The following is a 21738-nucleotide window of genomic DNA, read 5'->3' on the forward strand; positions in this document are numbered from 1 at the left end:
CTTCTGACAATTTCTTCTATGGCTATTAGTAGTTTTTTTACACTCAAGTCCACAGTGTGAGGGCCTTCTATGGCCCCTTTTTTGAGCATAAGATAACATAAATATAGTTCCACACTAACAATATAAAATGATTCTGAAAAATATTGATATTTTCTTCATTTTATGTAGGATGTCAATTTTTACGGAACATCTCGTTCTTTTTTCAATACAGTTGTTATTTGAATTCATTGTATTCAATCAGTTCTATTGAGAAAATCTTAAACTAGAGTCATTCTTTCGACTTCCCTACAAAGGGAAGAGCCTACACACATATCTGCATGTGCTGAGTGAGCAAATAGAGTATTTTATTACTATTTTCTTGTTTGTGGCATTCCTTGAGGTTTTGCAAACCATCATCAAGGCCACCTGAAGTACCCGCTTTGAAATTTCATTTTAGAACTACTTTAAGGACGAAAACACGTAAGATATTTTATTCTAGAAAAGAGCATTAGAAGACCAACAAAAAAGAGACAGCATTTACAGCAAAAACAGAACTATCTTGATACCATAGGAGACATTACAAAAGGAAGAAAATCCTTGAAAAATAAAGGAAGCATATCGGTTGAGTTTTAGTTTATAGAAACTAAAGCATTCAAGAATATGTACTGCCCCTTTCTAGCTCATTTGGCTCCACCATCTTAGGCTTTCAGCCACGCTTTCAGAAAAACTTAGGTTAAGTTTTTCCTTGTCTAAAAAAAAAAAAAAAACCACCCCCGAAAAAAAACACCAAACCCTGGAAAAAGCCCCAACCCAAACCCAAAGAACGTTCCCTGATAGAAAATCCTTTATTTTGGGGGTGACTGGGGAAGCAAAACAAAATACAAAAATGGAGCTGGATCGCATCTGAGATAGAATTTTACATGATGTGGTCAAAGCAGTAGAGGATCAAACCAGCTGATTCTATCAGTCCCAAGCTAGATCTAAACTTTCTAATTTATCTTCTTATATTAACGGAAATAATTTTTCAGGCTTCCCTCTGCATTGATCTAGTCAAACAGTTATGGCAACCAGTAGACAGAGAGCCAGGAGACAGATGCTATAGCACCAAAAATCCCTTTAGGCTATTAGCGAAAACAGGCGATACCCAGAAAACATCAGTCTTGCCAATATGTAAACTACAGCAGAAGCCAGTAAGCATCATCATCATCTTGTAACATGCTCTCAAGCATGTAAATGCTCTCAAGCATTTTCTTTCTTTGTTGCTGCCTCAGCACCTGACCTTCTAGAAGGGAAAAGAGTTTTTTATTCCACTGCATAAGTTACTCATATTTGGTTTTCCTGTTTATTTTGAGCTCATTTTGTCAGATAAGATATCAAAACTAATTCACAGAATAGAAGCAAACATGTATATGTATAGATATTTCTATGCATGCTAATACCTTTAAACAGACAGTGATTAATCTTTGCCCTTATAGTGGTTTCTTTTCTACCACTAGAGAAAGACAGAATTGTTGTTGTCTGTGAGAAACTCTTCATAAGGCAGTAAAGGCTACAGTCATGTTTGATTCTGAATTTACAATCTTTAGATGACAGTCAAATTTCTAATTAAGTATGCCAATGAAAAAAGTTCCGACCTGCAAATGCTAATGAAACAGCACTGATAACTAATCCCAGAGATATGCATTCTTATTTAAATAAAATGTAATTGCCTAATCCTTTAAAAAGAAACCACTTTAAGGAAGCAGGTTGTTCAACAGTAGTGGAGATGGCTTCTGATCCTGCTCAACTGTGTTCAAAACCTGATCAAACTGTTTTTGAAAACCATTTGAAATCACAACCAGAAATGTGCATGCTAGTTGTATCCTTGATTATTAGTATCCTTGTTTTAGGCTCAGACTGACGACACAAATACCCCTAATGCCTTCTCAGCCTTTTTCCAGCCTCCTAATTTTTTCTCTTTTTTTTTTTTTTGCAAAGGTTTTTCTGTGAAGCATGATCCTGTGCTGAGTAGAGGATGTTGATGAACAATTACATTTAGAAAATGAGAGCTGTTCAATCTTCACCAAATTCAAATATCTCTGAAAAGCATATTTGGTTATCTGTACCATATCTATATTTTATATTTTAGCAGCTTTGTGTACAAACTGTGGTACCGTGTCCCCTATTACCCCACCCCTACCTCATCCACCTAGTCCTAGCACTTCTGTGCCAACATGACTGTTTTAACTAATGTGGCATTAGAACTGCTTCCTTCCTATGCCCTTTCTTCCACTCCCTCTCCATACTTAACAAAATTAATTCATTGGGGTTACAGAAATAAATTTTAAAAAATCAAAACCAAAACAAGCCTTTGATTTCTGCGCAGCAGTTTTGAATAGGATCAGTTTCTCCAACACTGAAACCCCAAATATTTTGCACTGCCATTCTGAGTGAATGGATGTCAGTAACTCTTGTTCCAGCAGTTGGATAGACAAACTTTAATGAGGAGAGTTGAACAGTTCTCAAATCCACCTCGCTGCTGCTATTAGGGATAGAGGCAATCCACTGGGAGTAGCAGTTATTAAACTGAGATTAGGTTGTAAATGTAGATGGAAGAGGCGGAAATAAAAGAATGAAAAAAAGTGACCAACACACTGCCAAGCTCAATTGATAGAGGACCGTGCAACGGGTCAAAATTCTACAAGCATTTTTTATTTAAAGTAACCATATCTTTTAAACTTCTTTAAATAAAAAAGGACTATAATATTTTAGAAGATGATGCCTGCGAATACTATTACTCAGTTATAATCTTTCCCTCATTACATAGTTACGAAAAGTTTTTTTTAAAAAAATCCTTCCTGTTTTTGTTTCAACTTGTTCTATGAGTTTGAAAATGTCCAGACTGGTGAAATATAATCTTTTCCATACTGTACAAAATGATAATTTCAAAACTATAATATGTAATTAATATATAACATAATAAAAAATTTGGAATGAAAAAAATCTGGTTTATTTCTGTTTGAAATAGTATTTCAACATTCCTATTTCACTTTAGTGAAGAAAATTAAAATGTTTATTTCTGTCATAGATAGATGCTTAAATGAGGACGTACTTGTATGTGGAATACTGTGTGGAAGATGTTATGTGAACACTTCTTGCATGTATTTCCTTACATGGATCTGGTTCCCTGCCTATATCAATTCTCTGTATCCTGGTAAATCCAGACGTACCATTATTAGTAACGTGTCACAGGCTTTGCCTTAGGCAACACCACAGGCCTCTGAGCTGGGGCTGTCACATTCGCTTTGCCTGGGCTTGGCTTGTGTGGAGAGCTCGGTTTCAGCTTGCTTAGCCGTAAGAGCTCTAGCCAAATGACCAGGTGACTATAATTTATATTGTTTTCGTTTTGTTTAGTTTCGTAGCATTACATAATTTTTGTTAACACTATCGATGTACATCGTAAAGCCTGAATTCAAACGCTCTCAGAACCAAATGCAACAGAGCTAGATTAATCCTCCCATTTATTTCAAGAGTATTTGTTTTGCCTTAATTAGAGATATGTCATATTCCTTTGGCCTGTCGGGCACACAATATAAATTGAACTGACAGCTTTCTTTAGGCTTCATTTTTAAACAGTGTAAAGAATATGTAGACCGTTTGTTAAAAAACCCTGCATTGAAGAATGAATTTTGCTCTAAAAATACTCTTCCAGGATATCCTTATGGTTTTAAATAGACTCTTCTCCACTACTGTATTGCAACAAGGAAACCTAAATAATTCCTAAATTTATGTAAACTAATATTTTCATTATCATTCATATTAAGGAAATGCTTAATATACCATAAAGAAATGATCTTCATTATTGTACTAATTTGAGGTAGAACAGAATTAATTCCATTCAGTGATTTTAATTTCCAGCTCAGCCTCTTCTAACTAACTGCACTGTCTGAAGTTAACGGCATGTTTCTGCAGACAGTCTCTGCTTCTAGCAGTGATAACGCTTGATGTGTACAGTTACTGCCAGGGGTTGGTCTGCAGAAAGGCTCTGGCTTATACTTGCTCCTGTGCAGACCAAGGTCACTGCTAAATCCCGTGTGCCACGGTGGGGGTTCAGCAAGTGAGATGTCGCACCTACAGAGGGGAGCAGACAGGACAGGTGACCCTAAACTGACCAACATAGACATCATATTTGGAATAAAGCTGAGCGACCACAAGCGTTAAGCTCTCTTCTTTAACGGCCAGGGTCCAAGGAGGACTCTGTCAGTTCTGGCTTTGATCCCAGGCTGTGCGTTCCTGAATCCAGTTCTGGGATTCAGCTCCTGAAGCCCTTTCCCATCTGCTGCTGAGCCCAGCCTGGGCCTTCCCCAGTACTTGCCCACAGCATCAGTGGTGACAGTGACATGTTTGTTATTGGAGATGGGTTGGGTTCAATATTGGTTTTGTATATATTTCATTTTATTGTTATTATTTTCATTAAAGCAGTTTCAGTTTTCTTTTTCAGTCCGTAAGTCTCTCTCCCTTATTTCCCTTCTCTTCCCCTTTGGGGAGGGAGGAGGGTTAACAGAGAGCATCTGGCATTTGTCTAGTGACCAGCCCTAACCCTTGACACTTGTGTATATATTTTGTTGTGGTGCTACCTGCATTGATTGAATGAAAAGTGCCCCCTTTGGGAAGGGAGAGGGGTTAATAGAGACCATCTGTCATTTGTCTAGTGGCCAGCCCAGACCTAACCCCTGAGAATTATTGAAAATTCCATTAAAAATATACAACAAAAAGTTATACTTATGTCTGGAGTTTTACAGCTACGCAAAATAGATCTTCAGAGGCGCATCAAAGTCCTCTTTGGAAGATCAATGTTATACTTCCATTAACTCTGTTTCAGCGTTTGCAAACAGCATGCTAACACTCTAAACTTTTTAACCTTCTTGGAGGTACTACCCTGTATACTTCCAAATATATTTTCACATCTATGCAAATAATAAAGATCTACACGTACCACATCTACCTCTATAATCACAGATAATGCATGGGTACATTTCTAGAGATGCTACGTTATTTTCTATGTTTTGGTAAGTATGTTTTGTACTATAACTTTTAATAAAGAAATTAAGGTGTTGCCTGGTGTTTTGCTGGCATAGATGAATTAATTTATCTCACTGCCACAAAGTTCCAACATCTCCCATTCTCTCCCCCTTCCCCCTTAATTCTTGACTGTACTCTCACTTCTTTTGTATGAGTTATGGTCTGACCCTTCACTTTTTCAATTCAGGTCACCCACCCAAGTGGCAGAAAATCAGCAGGGTTGAGGGTGGGATGTGAAAGGTGAATATTCTTCTGCTGTGACTCAGAAGAGAGACTGCAAGTGTCAGTATGCTGCAAGAAATGCAGTCAAGAATCAGGATCAGGAGATTTTTAGGAGCAGTGAGCCATTCACTCAACTAAGCAGTATTACAAAATCACAATTTCTGAAGGACATTCAGGGAAATAAAAATAGAATTCTATGTGCAAAACTAGGAAATTTCCAGGCAGTATTTCTTGATTATTAATTTCACGTTTATTCCTACTGCTTTCCACACAGCCATTTTTTTTCTTAATATCTATTCATTACTTTGTTTTAAACTCTGAGTAGTTTTGGATTTTTTTTTCATTTGACATCATCTGAAGCAGCTGAGAGCTGTCAGTTGACAAAGATAAAGTACAGGAAGACTAAAGGAACAGGCTGTAATAACTCAAAATGAAGATAAATTAATGGACTAGTCAATGCATGATCAAACTATAATTATAGAAATAGCTGAGCACAAACGTGATCTGCTCTGATGCCAGGTTGCTGAATGTGGAACAACAGCTATGGAAACCAAAGTCAGATTTCAAGATTAGAATTGAGGGAGATGAGAGAGACAACCATCAGTTCTGATCTGGATGTAACAAAATATATGGACATATATTATATTGAATGTACATTAAGAAAGCTCTCATCAGCTTTCTTCTTTCTGCTACTCACTACCATCTTGACTCGTATCCCAGTGGTTTGGTCCATACATTCACATGCGTGATATACATTTATCCCCAGCCACCTTTAAAATTCAGAGAGCAAATACCTGGCAAAACTACACCATAAATCTTTATCTCTTCCTGGGTCCTGTGAAAACATAAGGCACCTAATAGATGTGGTATGTTTGTTGCTGGGTTTGTCACAAAAGGTCTCATCAGCACTCGTAAGTAAAGTGTGGGGAAATGTTCTAGCTTTTTCATTTCTAATGTCTGGACTACACTACTTCCCACTTGTGTGCGTGTTGGCATTAAGAAAGATTACCTATGAATATCCATTGCTAAAACCTCTCAGAAATCTGGACAGTATTGGATCTCATTGACTTATGCTAAGAAGTTCTCTACTATATAATGACTGTTAAATTGTACTCACTGTTTAAGTACAGCATCAGGGTGTATCAAAATTAAAAATAAAAAAATACCATTTTAGGAAAACAAAGTAAGACAGAGAAAATAAAACTGAAAGAAGAATACGCTAATCTTTGTACTTACGAAAAGCTCTATAGAATTCTTCCAGAGCTAGGTGCTTGTCACTATTATAATCATCGTATTTCAGCAAATCGAACAGAGAGCAGTCAGAGAGATCCTTGCCAAACTCATCCTGTTTTATTACCTGACAAGAAAATTATAACCATGAAATTACATTTTGAGCTCTTAGAGTTCACTGGTATAATTAATTGTTTCTAATAATCATTTAATAGGTCATTTTAAGGTTGCTGTGGGGCAATGAACTAAAACTGTGTAAAGTCAGGGATTTCAAGTTACTCAGTAATTATTTATTGCAGTTTTAAAAGTTAATACATTTACGACAGATTCCCTGAGATTACACGAAAGTTTTTAGAACATATGGAGTATATATAATGGGGATAGGCAGAAGCAGTCCAAAGATACCGTCAATGTTAAAGCTGATTTTACTTTACATGTATAGGAATTGTGATTGAGAAACATAAAAATGTACTTGAGATAATAATCTCCCGAGTACACATGATGTAATGTCTTTTTCTTCTCAGTCTAGCTCCTAACCACAAAAAAAAAATAAATTCAGACATTTTCAAAGATAACTAAAATAAACTCCTATTACCCTACTAATTGTATCAACTTCTTACAGGCTTTTGATAAGCCTAATCTATTCCAAAGACCTGTAATAAAAGAAGCTGACCTGTAAAAACTCCTGTTTCTCAATGGCACATACGCTTTGTAAACAGACCATAACTAATAGTTATTTACTTTTAACTCTAATGACTTCTCTCATAGAAGCATTCTTTTGTGTGCACCATTTTGGTTTAAAGTCTGTACATGTCAGACATCTACTTTGATTCCCTCCAAGGAATTTTTAAGATGTTGATAACCACAAAAATTCGGAGTTCTCATTTTACATGGTGCATGTATGAAAAACACTAACACTGAACTGAAAGAACCAGACCTAATGCAACATCTTGCTGTAACGATGCACAGCTAAAATTTTGTACCAGGTACAGAAAAAATGAATGGAACTATAGTTAATGCCTTTGTAAAATAATTACTCTTCCTACTCTCTGCGTGTCTCCCAAAATAACTGCAAAACCATTACATTTGTATTATCACATGATACGTTCTGAAAAACAGAGGATACAGAGACTTTTGCTATTCAGTTGCTCTGCAAAGGAATCAGCAGCAATAGAAAGGAATGCATTCAGTTATTATTCGTGTAAATAGAAAATTTCTAAACAAATAAGAGAATAAAAGGAGCATTAGAGCAAAAAGAAAGAGCACAAACATTTGTCTTAGCAGAAATAATCTTCTATATATTAATATGAAAGTATTATAAAAGATAAACTTGCTAGTACATTAGAAAGCATGAAAACCATTCACAAAGATAAGAAAAATCACCACAAAACCAGCTTTAGCTATTATTAATTAAAGATAGAGAGTATGCTACTGGAATACTAGTGCTAGCTACTTCTCATACTTTAAAATCCTGTTTATTAAGTTCACATTAATCTGAATTAAGAAAAAAAATGAAATTGCATAGGTCTTACAGCTGGCACATAAAGGATGGAAATGCATCCTAGGAAAAATGAGTAACTCGCAGCCCATTGTAGTTACACAAGTAGTACTAAAGATAAAACGATGTGTACCGACAATGTTACTCTAGAAGAAATCTTTGAGATTTCAAGGCCATGAAATGTGATTAAATTCACAGCTGGTTCATGAAAAAGGAATTTTTAGGGTGAGAAACATTGTTCCTTTGCTTGTTTTTCATAGAAGGTGGTCTCAAATAGTTTATAATACTTGTTCCCACTAGCTTTGGTTGTGCAAACAAGAATTAAACTTTACACCTAGGGTGGTGCCATAAAACTTTTGCTAAAGCCCATCAGCATGTGCCACTACAGTACCACATTTAAAATTGCATATTTGTGTTCTTAGCTTTAATCCTTTTGATTGAAATCTTATGATGCTTTTCATTGAAATCTTATGATGCATTTCATTAATAATTGGTACTTTTTATTTAAAATTAAAATAAGAATTAAAAAAAAAATCAGCCAGAATGACTGAGGTACTTCCAAGAATGATGCTAGGCACAGGTATGACTTATTTCCCAGGCAACTATTTAACTTTCATCTCTGTAAACCCTTAATTTTGATTACACATATAAGATTCAATGTTTGTTTATATATAGATATCTTTATGCTGGCAATATACTTTGGGTTTGTTTTTTTTTTTTTTAATTCACTTGGTTTTGATAAACCCTCCAAAAACATCTCTGAGGACAGATTTTAGAAGGTAGAAGTGATTTCATATCATGATTAAACTCAATAATCTGTTGTTTGATGCTAAAAAAGCTCCAATAGGAATCATCTTGTTCTGGATCTAACCATCTCCTGACTGCAATGTGATCAGGTTAACGCCCTAATTGAAAGCAAAATTAATCTTTAAAGACCTTGGTTGGTTGATTTTTTCTCTTGAAGGGGTGGGGGATTAATATTTTGTCACAAGAGGTACAACTCAGACCAGGTATTAGGGTGCGTTGGATTTTGAAAAATCACCTATTTCTGTAGCAACCTGCAGTTAGATCAGTTTAACTGTGATATGAAATTACAACCTACGTGAGACTCCAGCAAAGCAAAGCTGACTAGTTACCAAGCCATTAACCATCACGCGTAGTGTTTTATAATCATCAGCATCAAACTGCCTGTTCACAAGAGTCCCTAAAAGTTACCAGCTGAGTAGACCTTTTTCTTGCTGACATTACCTTTTAACAGATCTCACACATTAAGGAATATCCATAAGGTAAGCCACAAATATTCAAACAGGGCAAGAAAAATTATCCGTATTGATTCAAGAAATAAGGAGTGCAATTCACAAATAAAGACCGCAAATATTTTTTTGTGTGTTCCCAAGTGCTGTCACGACATGGTATTTTATCTCCATCTTCTAGGAAATACAGCCTGCCAGACAATCCCATTTTTAATTTTCTTTTACTTACGGAAGGGATTTAATATACAAAGGCAGCTTGCTAAACATAATAGCTTCTTGCAGTTATTTATAATTTCACACCCTACATCATTACAAAAGAAAAATAATACTATGCAGTTTCAATAAGGCATATACTGCATGAATATGTAAAACCTGAAAAAAGATGCCAATCATCAATGGCTGAAACAATCCAATGGGATTTTGAAAGGCTGGGGTCTCATCCTAATCCTTCTTGATAATGTAAAAATAAATAAAAAGAGAAAATTCGCAGATGGCATATACTGTTGAGGTGCATAATAATGAGGGGAAGAACAGGGCAGTCAGCATATGGAATGAAATGCATCACATGGTTGGATGTTTTCAGGAAAAGGATTTGCATTTTCACAGAACCAAATGCAAGGTCGTTCATCTAAAAATAAGAATCTAGATCATACCTTCATGAGGATAAATAGGCCCTGGAAAGTATTTTATTTGAAAAAGATGTAGGGTGTTTTGTGGATAAGGAATTCTCATAAATTCCAGGATCATTCTGTAGCCTAATCAAGCAGTATGGTTTTTTGAAGTGTAACAAGGTAATTGGGGTTAGAAATGCAATGGTGGGATTCATACTGAAACAGAACACTCAGTTCTGATTTGCACATATTAAAATTTTATGTTGAGAAACTAGAAGGGAACTTTTCAAGTTAAAAAGGATCCGTAAAAGTAATGGGAAGCCTGATGAAGACACTCACTACATTAAGAGAGCTGAGAAAATTCAATCTTCAGAGATTTTGGGGGTTTGAGGTTTTTGTGGGTTTTTTTTCTTCAACACTCCCCCCCTCCCCTTTTTTATTTATTTATTTAAAGGGAGATGAAGTATTGGCCATATCACAATTCATAGGTACTTTCAGAGGGAAAAAATTAAATATGAATGCTTCAATTTGGCAAACAAATATTAACAGGACAGGAAAAATCAGTAATACTTCTGAAACCAACAAAGAAAAGATACGGGAACAATGAACCTTGGATCCTGGGACTTCTTGATCTTTTCAAATCACAATCGCATGCTTCCTTTTACGTCTTTTTTTGCTTCAGCCAAAAGCAAGGCATTACAGTTTAATTAGAAGTGTAAGACAAATAGAATAAAATTCCATCTCTACAATACACGAGTTATATTAGATCATGGTGTATCATGGATGATCTAAGAGCTTGCCTTAAGTTTTAAATTCTATTAACCTCTGTCTCTCCTCATGTCTATGGAGGGGAGATGAATAAAATTCAAGGAAACTGACTCTTGAGCCAGTTCCTTAAACTTAGTATCTACTCATTGGTTAAACTAAACACAGAGTAATTAGTTAGCAGGACAAGATAGAAAAAGGTAAAATCATTTACTTGCCATTAAACAGCATATCGTTAGCTAAGCTCAAAAACCTCTCAGGAATTTAGTCAGTACTACTACTCCAAATTTTAGGAGATTGGAAAAAGTAACCTGATTCAAAATTACAAACTGCATGTCAGAATAGATTATGTCATTTATTTCAATTTGATTTCTGACAGCCACAATGAAAAGTCTGCAGATATTATGAAACTAGATTACAAACGACACATTTCCTTTGTAAGCCCACATTACCAAAAATTTTGTCAGTCAGTGGCTTTTTGCTTGCCTGTGACTGATGATCTTTAAGTACCTTTCCAAAGAAAACGCTACAGAAATACAACAACAAACAAGAACTTCCTTGCCAGTGAATACGGTGGTTCACTCGTATTTTCTCTTAAAAGCAAGTATTTCATCACAACACCATCACTCAGCTTGATCTAGATTATACCAGACTGAACACTGTGGGAATTGCGCTCCAAATTAATTCTCACTGCACAAGGGTGTTCAATTACGTTGTCCCACCATTTTCTACAGCAGTACAGCTTTATGGATATTAAAATAATTGATCTTTACGAAATAAAATTAACAATAAAGGCTGGTAATTTGTCCCTTGCTTCAACTTCCCTAACCCAGTTAAATCAGTATTCTTCTTGCAGTTTGCCAGCATGTTCTGTAGGGCAGCAACACTATCCTTTATTTGGTGTCTACAGTAGAGTGTTGCCTTTGGGAATTTGAGGTAGAGGGAGTAAAGACAGGGCACTTCTGCATCTCGGAGTAGGTCATGACAGAGATCCCTGAGCAAGCAGAGATTTGAATTGGTAAACCCTCATGGAGTGGAATGTAAAGGCATAGACTCAATTTCGGTTAAGGGTATTATCTCAGTATTGTCCCATACTAATTATGCTGATCAGATACAAGGTTTCTCTCTGCAAACGTCTCCAATGAGAGTCACGCTGCCCTGCCTTTCCACTTTCACACTTAGCAGAGGGAAGACTTAATTTGACTCAGAGGATTTAACTGTGTCCTTAGATGTCTGCAAGTATAATGCTCAAGTTATAGATGTCTAGCACACAGTGTAGGAACAGAATAGGTGTTAGAGCACATAGATGGTATGGGTAAAGTTCTGCACCTCAGATCTAGACCCAGAACTACCTGCACCCTGAGCCTATGGCTTTGGAGCTAACCAACATAAAACAATGTTGACACGAGTACAAACAAAATCCTGCACATTATACTTTGCGTCCACTTCCAGTTAGCACCGGCCCTTGGACCTACCCAGAAAATGAAGCTGGGCCCTGCTTCTTTCACAGCCTGTTGCTGTGTTTCAAAAGTCACTGTTTCATAGGACAAAATTTGAGAATCATTCAGCCAGAGAGAAGTAACTGAAGAAGCATAACTGCTTGGCCTAACCTCAAGGCCATTGGTTAGAGAAAGATTCTAGGTAACCCCAGCTTAAGAAACTTTCTTCTATATTTTGCATTAGCTAATCCCTAGACTGTGCCCACACAAAAGTCCTCTTGTTTAAAAAATTTCTTCTCAGATGTTAGGCATGGACTTTGTTTTGAGCCAGAAGCTGAGAAATTCATAGCTGCAAGATCAACTAGCACTTAGATTTTGCAACGCTTACACACCTCGAGGATACTAAAGGCTCCATTTGGATTGAAGAAAAGTCTTCAAGCAGTCTACCCAGGCATATGAAATAGTCACATACTGTAAATATATATGCAAAGATATTAATCTAATCTCTAGATATAGGGTGGAATAAATCTCATTTTAAAAGACATTCATAGCCCTTTTTTTCCTTATATACCATTCCAGTAGCTAAATAAATATGTTCTAATCTAGCAGAGTAATTGAATTAGTTGTTATGCAAGAAAATAATGGAAAGTGCTTTTACTCAATAAAAGCGAAGGTAGCAAACACAGATCAAGATGTTAGGGTGCAGTACTGTGATCATGGTGTTTGTAACCCTAGGAAACACCAAGGTTGATTAAAAATTCAAAAAGAGGAGATAAGCTTATTATTTTTTTCTCAATTCCAAGACCCCCCAAATAACAACTGATAAGATGCAAAATCAAAAGTCATAAAGACAAAAATTAAAAAGCTAGGGCTCTGCTAAGTATTTTGATGAGAGTTTCAGAAACCAATGCTGACAGAAAAGAGGCAGTATACATTAGCTGGAGTTGCATGAACAAGTGCCACAAAGTATCAGGTGTTGTAAAGTGCAACAGAACTGTCATTAAAAGAGAAATAAAAGAAGTTAAAGTAATGTTTTTCTTATAGAATTCAGTGGCACAACATAGGGAACACAGTTTAGTAATCTCAATCTTTGAAACAAAAGATGGAGCCATAATTCAGGCTGAGGTGTTGCATAAAAAAGAACATATTTGTTCTCAATTCACAAACAAGTAATAATTTGTTAGCAAATATAACCAGCAGTGATTGAAGCAAATCTGGGAAAAAAGAACTTAAAGAATAAATAAACAGGAAGAAAATAATTAAAATTTTATCTTGCTCCACATTTAGCAGCAATTAATGCTGTATTAAACCAATTAAGTGTATCATGCCTTCAGATTACATTTTTTGAAGAAAATATATAGTAACAAAAGGATTTACAGATGCTCTACTCGTCTACAGAGAGTGTATTCCTCTAAGGTATGGCATATTCCTGAGATTTACAGGTAAGTACACATACCTATACATGGCCATAAGGACAACAGAACTTAATTTCCTACATAAAATTTGTTTCCTTTTTAGTACATTTTACATTAGAACTTTTGAACGAATGCTTTATATAAAGATGCTATTTACACGTCCACCACCACCACCCCACAACATTGTGTATTTATTTACAAATACACATGGATGTTTAATAGTATTCAGAGGTATGTGAAAATGGTGTATTTGACCTTATAATAGTTCTCATATCTCCCAGTTACCACTCCTTGAAACAACAATGAACTTAATACAGTTTCCTAAGAGTGGGTTGTTCACTTAGGTGTTTTTTAACTGTTTTTGCTCTATCTCACTAAACTGGAACTAAATGACACTGAGAAAACATCAAAATAAAATGCAAAAGTAGGGATGAGATTTTATAAAAAGGTAACATACTTATATTTGTCCTATGTTAACCTCTATCAGAAATATATCCAGGTATTTGAAATTACAGATAGTATTTCGTAAGTTTCTGTCTCCAGAAAATAGATCATTAAAAAGTGTGAAAGGAAGAAGAAAATTTATCATTGTTATATATTCAACTTGTTTCCAGACTATGTCTCCTCTGTTTTCCATAGAATTTTGCTTACTCATCAGTAGAAGACATAAATATAAGAAAAACAGCTCTAAATCTTATCAAGTCTAGATTATTTCACTTTCACACATAGAAGGAACTTGAATGTCACTGTTAAGCAAAATGAAGTATTCTTAGAGCCTATGTATCTTTCATTGATGGTAACCAGAAAATAATTACTGTTTATAAAATAGCAGTTCCACCATACAGGAATAACCTCATTCATCACTGGACAAACACATTTTATTCCCATGTCTCTCCGTAACACTTCTGATGTTTTTATCTTATATACAGCAACAATAATATAGAGAAATCAAGCAGTCCACAGTGACAGAAACACTGACATTCTATTTATAACTTTGTATTAAATTCCAGCTTGGTTTTGTATAAGATAAAAGACAATAGATAAATAAGTGAGTCTGTTACCTGAATATTCATTGCTAACTAGAAGAATCAATTATCTTCCTTTATTTTGATTCATTTAATTGCCTTTAAAGCAGTTTAAAACCAAAACCAAACAAACGCTTCAAGGAACCACCTCACTTTACTAGAAATCTTTGAGTTGTTGTATTTATGCTAGACCAGAGGCGATGAAGATGATGAAAATTCTGCTTGTTTCACAGTCCACCCTTTCAGAAGGGTAGATATCCTTTCTGTTTAGTACCTACCTCTCAAAACAGAGTGGTCTGAAAGGTTAACTTCATCAGTAAGTTCTTTCAAAATCAAGTCACATCTGACTTGCCAACATAGGATTTGGAAAGTAGAACATTAAATAAGTTAGGCTTATTCACAGCAGTCAAGTCAGAGAAGATTTTATATGAGCAAACAAAAGGTTACTTAGCCTGCATGGAGCTACATAATCCCACCAGTTTTCTATCTCCATTGCAGCCTACCTTGTCTGACATTTACACCATGTAATGGAGTTATAATTATTTTTTAACTGCAATTCTGTATTAGACCACAAAGCCATTAAAAAAAATTATGCCTAGATGCCAGAATTGTTCAAGTAACAGAAAAAAGATAATAGCCTGCCTATTTTTAAATTATTATTATAATACTTAAAATATTTTTAAAAAACTTTCTCACTATTTCAAATAACTTTTTCAATAAAAAGCACTATTTTTGCTTTTTCTGGAGAATAACATTCATTTCACTTGCATCAAGATGCAAATGCAAGAACTTTATGATTTCTGATCCAAAATACATCAATAAAAATTGGAGTGTTGTCACCATTTCCAATCTCCAACTGATTCATTTCAATTTTACATTAGGTAGGATGACTATATGGAAACCTATGAGATAATCAAATGCAATCCTGGAGCCTGATTGCACTCATTGCACAGCAAGATTGAGGAGATGTAAAGTTTAAGATGCACTAATAACTGAAATTCAATACTGAGGTGAACATAAATTAACTTCAGGAGTCCTTGTTGTTTTCTACAAAAAAAATACGTTATTTATCATACTCCCTTAACATGATTAAATATAAAAAGGGACAGGAACTATTATTTCTGGCAGGTCTGCAGATTTCAAAATTTTGACAGCATAACTGAGAACATTTCTGAGAGTACAAGAATGTCTCCCTGTGGTGGGTTGACCCTGGCTGGACACCAGGTGCAAACCAAAGCTGCTCTGTCACTCCTTCTTCAGCTGGACAGGGGAGAGAAAATATAACAAAAAGCTGATGTGTCAAAATAAGGACGGGGGATCACTCACCAATTACCACCACAGGCAAAACAGACTCAACGAGGGGAAAATAATTTAACTTACTATCTGCGAGATCAGAGTAGGATAATAAGAAATAAAACCGAATTTTAAAAACACCTTCCCACCACCCCTCCCTTCTTCCTGGGATCAACTTCACTTCCAATTTTCTCAACCTTCTCCCCACCTGCAGTACAGGGGGATGGGGAATGGGCATTGTGGTCAGTTCATCACACATTGTCTCTGCCTCTCCTTTCTCCTCCAGACTCCTTATGCTCTTCCCCTGCTCCAGCACAGAGTACCTTCTGCAGGACACAGTTCTCCACAATCTTTCTCCAATGTGAGGTCTTCCTCCAGGCTACTTGCTTCAGCATGGGTCCCCTATGGGGTCACAAGTCCTGCCTGAAAAACTACTCCTGCATGTGCTCCTCTCTCCATGGGCCCACAGGTCCTACCAGAAGCCCACCCCAGTGCAGGCTTCCCACAGGCTCACAGCCTCTCTTGGGCACCCACCTGCTCTAGCATAAGATTCTCCACAAGCTGACAGGGAATATCTGCTCCACCATTAACCTCCATGGGCTGTAGGGGGGCAGCCTGCCTCACCACGGTTTTCACCATAGGCTGCGGGGGAATCTCTGCTCCCATGCCTGGCACACCTCCTCCCCCTCATCTTGGTGTCTGCAGAGTTGTTTCTTTGATTCTCACTCCTCTTTCCACTTGCAATTGCTCTTGTGCAGTTTTGTTTTTCTGCTTCTTAAGTATATTATCACAGCGGCACTACCACCATTGCTGATTGACTTGGCCTTGGCCAGCAGTGGTTCCATCTCGGAGCCGGCTGGCATTAGGTCTGTTGGACATAGGGAAAGCTTCTAGTAGCTTCTTACAAAAGTAACCCCTGTAGCCACCCTGTAGCTACCAAAACCTCACCATGCAAACCCAATACGCTTCCATTCATTCCTGGAGATTTTCAAAGACCTTTCTATAACATTCTTCCACCACAACCCCTTTCCACTTCAACATATATAATCACATAATCAAGAAATTTAATGGGCCCAACATTCTCTCAGTGATGGGGACATCTTTCACACTGTAAATCAATACCTTCTACATAGTGTATTCAATATGAGATCTTTCTGTTTCCTTTCTACTACAGGAATTCAAATTTTTACAAACCCTGACAGCTATCATGTACACTAAGGGCAGAAGAGAGCAAGAATCTAATCCCACCTTGCAAACCAATCTTGATTTATCAAGCTTTTATATTCAACAAGAACAAAACCCCATTCATTTGGCTATACCACAGGAGGATGAAAAAAAAGTGTGAAGTTTTCAAGAATCAAAGATATTGCTCTGAAAAACAATGCATTTCATTTGAAGATATTGCTCTCAGTTCTTTTAATTTGTCATCTTCTTTTACATCTTCAGAGAGAACTGAGTCACATAGTTGGTATGTTTTCAGTAAATAGGCAGGCTCAAATCTTTCTCCATCAGATGAAGGGAAAGATTTACAAATATTGAGCTTATACAGGAGCTGGGATCTTGACTGCAAAGTTGCACACTGAGTTTCGCAAAGATGATTCACCGTTTCCTTTTGTCACATGAAAGAGAAACGAAGGTTCTCAGCTGAAGCTTCTTCTATCAAGAAGGCTTCATGAGAAACAGGTATAGCTTCTCTTTCTTCTCTGTTCAAACTGCCTAAAGAACAATTTCTGAGGGCAACACATTAGTTTGTTGTGTTTTGAGACAAAACATACAATAATAAACTACATAGCTCTAAAAATTAAATTATTTTGCATTACTCTTTATACTGAATGATTTTGTTTCTACAATGAATTTTAGCAAATACACAAAGCACCGTGCTTCATTTTTAGACTGTTTTACCTGTTTACATACTTGTGAAAAAGCATTATTTTACAGTTACCATTATGATTTTTTTTTTTTTAGAAAGAAGTATGTGGGAAAAGTATATATACAAAGGTTGAAAACACCATAAGGGATGATGTATTTATTTATATTAGACCAAAAGAAAAAAAAAAAGGAAAGAGGAAAACTATACATGTAGCAATCGAATAGAGAAGAGCTATTTCTTTATACAAACCTAGAAATTCTGCAAAACATTTTTAATACTGACCCTAAGCACTAGTACTTTAGTCCTGCTCATCTAAGGAAAGCAGCACAATTCATTGATAATTAGATAACAGACTAGTAGTGATGTAATTGTTCAACTATTTTCCAGTAATTAATTCTAATAAAAAAATAAGGGCTATGGCAACAAAGTCAACTTATGTTTAAGTGGCAAAATAAAGGAGTTAAAATTCCATTTCTTTAGACAGTGATCAGTGTATTGGTTGACAATCACATTGTTTCAAGTGTCAGTGACGTATATCTATCAGCGTTTATATAGATATAAATTGCACATCTATATCTGTGACTCCTGTGTACGTTATGTATTCGTATAGTGTAGTCATATAAAAAATATTATGTGTACAATATATACAGGCACCATTCCACCTCAGGGACTCACTTACATTTTCTCAAATTAAAGCAATCCAAGACATAATATTTTATGTGTGTAAGTCCTGACAAAGACCAGTGAATAGCTACTGGGGTAATGAAAATAGAATCTAGACCTTACCTGAGATAATTCATTAGTGTCCACAAGTCCATTACTGTCTGAATCAAAATAATTAAACATTTGATCTACAAGAAGTTTCTTTAATGCTATTTTCTCATCAGTGGTTTTATCTTTTGATTGTGCAACGTATCTCTGATTTTGTAGATCCAGTAACATGTTTTTCAGTTTGGCGTATTCAGTAGGTTTGCATTTGTCCCCTGAAAAGAAAATACACAACATAAGACACAAGATTATTTTAAAACTCATTTCTTATTAAGAATTTGAAAGAAAAAAAAAATGGAAAAGGAGCAAGTATTAACTTTTTATAACAATATCAACAGGGTTGCTTTAAGAGGAAGGAATTAATTCTGTAGTTGTTTGACCTATACCACTTACTTGTCTGGTCTTCAGATTAAGGCCAAAAAAATCATTGCACTTCTAGATACTTACTGTAGACAATATTTTCTGTGTATGGAAACTATAAGGAAAGTTTTAGCCATTTCCAAGCCTCAGTTTTTTGCATTTAGATCATTCTGGAAAAGGTGCATTTGATGATTTTTTTAAATGTTACCTTCAATAAAGCATTTCTTATAAACATTCATAAAATGAAATCTGCAATGTAAAATATTCAGCAAAACCTGCAAATAGAACTGAATAATAATATTTATCTTCGGAGAGTAGAAATTGCACTTGAGTTTTCATAAGTTAGTCCTACCTTTTTATTTAATGGACATATCAAACTTATTTGAACAAGAGAAGGTGGGATTGCCAGAGGAAGAGAAAGGATATCTTTGACAAAATCTGTTTTATTCTTTTCATTGTCAAGTCTTCTATAAAGAGAAATTGCTACAACAAATGTCCTACATACAGTGATTACAGTAACTACATATTCTAAACAAAAGCACAGTATAGTCCATGTCTGGTATTGTCTTATATCAGTTGCCATATATTTTAAATCGAACAGAGAAACAGTTCAGAAGTTTTTGGTTTTATTAAGGTAATCTTTGTATTTCAAAAGTTTTTTGATAACATGAGATATGTAAATGTGGACCCGCAGAATACCGTGTATTTGTTGCAAACATATATTTACAGTGAGCTAGTAAAGTTAACTTCAAGTAGTTAATTCCGGGCTAGAGCAATACATGGATTAGCAAAGAAATCTATGTTCCATTCTTCCTTTAGGATGCTTTGATGAAGATACTAGTATTAATGAGGAACAATTATTTACCTCTCAGAAACTGCTTAGACAGATCTTCTGTTTCACAAGTGGAAACCATTTCAAAAAATACTAATTTGCATGTCTGAGACTGGAGGTGTATTTAATGGTATATACATTATTATGGTGACTTTACCACTATGTATACCTCCATCACCATTTCACACACAACAAACATTGCTAAATATTCCTCGCTGTACTAGAGAGACTCAATTCTAGAAGAGGACTCCTACATTAGAAGTTAAATTGAGTAGACAAAACATTTTTAGGAATCAGAACTCCTCTAGCATTTTCTTTATTTTTTTGTCTTCTAAAAGCTACTGCCTGTTATGTAGCTATCTGAAAATCCCAGCTGAAGAAACAGAAATAAACAAACCCAAACTGTGTTTAACTGACAGCCTAACCTATAAAGAGTATTTGCACAGAAAAAAAAGTTAGGATTGTTTTATATACATTCTAATTTAGTAAGCATTACTTATGAAACAGTTGCCTCAAGAACACACAAATGGTGAAGGGGGATTAAGTACGACAATCTTTATAGTGAGTATTTTATTCTTAACATAATTGGGAAAGTTAAACTACTGGGAATATACCACAACTATATCACTTCCAAAAAAGACCTACAAAATCCCATATAATTATCTACATACATTGTGAATCATTTACTAACTAAATTCACTCTTCTAGTACTTTTTTTTTTTTTTAATTGTGAACTGGGCTTTCTACACAAATAAATACTTAATTCCTGAAAATTTACTATTTATTTAAATGATAACAGCAAATTTTGCGCTTTCTTGTTCTCTTTTGTCTGTTTCATTCATGCAAATGAACAATTCTACATCACAGAAGAGAAAAAAAACAAAAGTCTCTGCTATGATTTATTTTACAAGTTTGCCAACATTGTCTGTGCAAACCTAGAAGGCGTACAGAAAGCTAAATGTGACAAAACAAACACACTGGAATCAAAGTGCAGTTCTCCAATACCATACCTTGTAATTTCTGACATAGTGATAGTCCTAGTGTTTGTTTAATTCAAACCCAAAACCAGTAGAACTGGAAACATTTGGCCAGTTCCTTACATTCAGTATAACAGTTTTGCAGCTGTAGCTCTGTTACCTAGGAAACAGCTGATACTTAGATTTTGAGTGCTATTGTCCTCCTAGACAGTATTGAATAGATGGTATTTGCCCATAATACAGAAAAAAAGTTGTGTTTGACAATTTAAGTCTTTTGTAATTTGAAAGAGAAAGATATGTATCAAACCTAACTAGTTATTTATGAAAACTTGGCAAATAAACATACACATTACTCTTAACACCTGTACAAAAATATTAAAGAATAGGTAAGATAATAGTTTAGGAGTCACTGCTTAAATCCAAAAATCAGATATCAGATGCTTTTATCACATAGATTTTACAAAAACACTAGTACACATAGAAAAGGAAAGAAAGAACATATAATGTCAAAAGAATGCAGTAAAGACAAATCATTTGATTTCTGTTCTTGGTTCTTCCATGACTTTCACTGTTAATAAAGGCATTTTTACCTTTCTTTGCTTTTGCATCTCCATCTACATATCAGGAACAACTCTTACATTAGAGAGCTATCGAATCATTAATATTCATATCCCCGTGAAAGTCATCAGCTACGGAGATACAATTGGTTTCTGAGCTATTTTATGATTTTGAACAGCATAAATCGTTTCCACAAAGCCATTTTTCCTTCAAAATTAAAATAACTTTGAATCTCCCAGAAGTGGCAAATAGTTTTCAGCAGACCATACCGAGTATGAACAGTTTAAATATTCCAAAACTGATATAAACATAAATCAGATTTTTGGGAATGGGACAGACCTGAGAAGTAGCAAGTCTACTGTTAGTCTTCTACATGCATTTCGAACACATTCAGAATAATCTAATTAACCAAAATGATTCACTGCAAAATTACAAATTATATTCCATGGAGCAAAAATGAGAAATTAATCTAAGACAAAATACATATATACACACACATATTTATACAAACTAAAGACATGCACAGACACATTCATGTGCTCATATACACACCCATTCACAAGATGAAGAAATCACTAGAGG

The 21738-nt window shown here is 35.3% G+C and overlaps 1 protein-coding gene across 1 annotated transcript in view; it reads right to left on the reverse strand.

Moving 5' to 3' along the window:
* LOC104493581 (follistatin-related protein 5-like) overlaps positions 1–18666 on the reverse strand; it is a gene marked incomplete at its 3' end in the record, with an annotated part of 62496 nt that extends 43830 nt beyond the window's left edge. The window contains exons 1-2 of the mRNA XM_010136292.1: positions 18448–18666; positions 6499–6619 (exon numbers count right to left, since the gene is read on the reverse strand). Of these exons, the coding sequence (XP_010134594.1) occupies positions 6499–6619; positions 18448–18666 (340 nt within the window). The remainder of the gene's footprint in view (positions 1–6498; positions 6620–18447) is intronic.
* Positions 18667–21738: the final 3072 nt, after the last annotated feature.

Source organism: Buceros rhinoceros, unplaced genomic scaffold, assembly GCF_000710305.1.
Source record: "Buceros rhinoceros silvestris isolate BGI_N320 unplaced genomic scaffold, ASM71030v1 scaffold4945, whole genome shotgun sequence".
Taxonomy (NCBI): Eukaryota; Metazoa; Chordata; class Aves; order Bucerotiformes; family Bucerotidae; genus Buceros; species Buceros rhinoceros.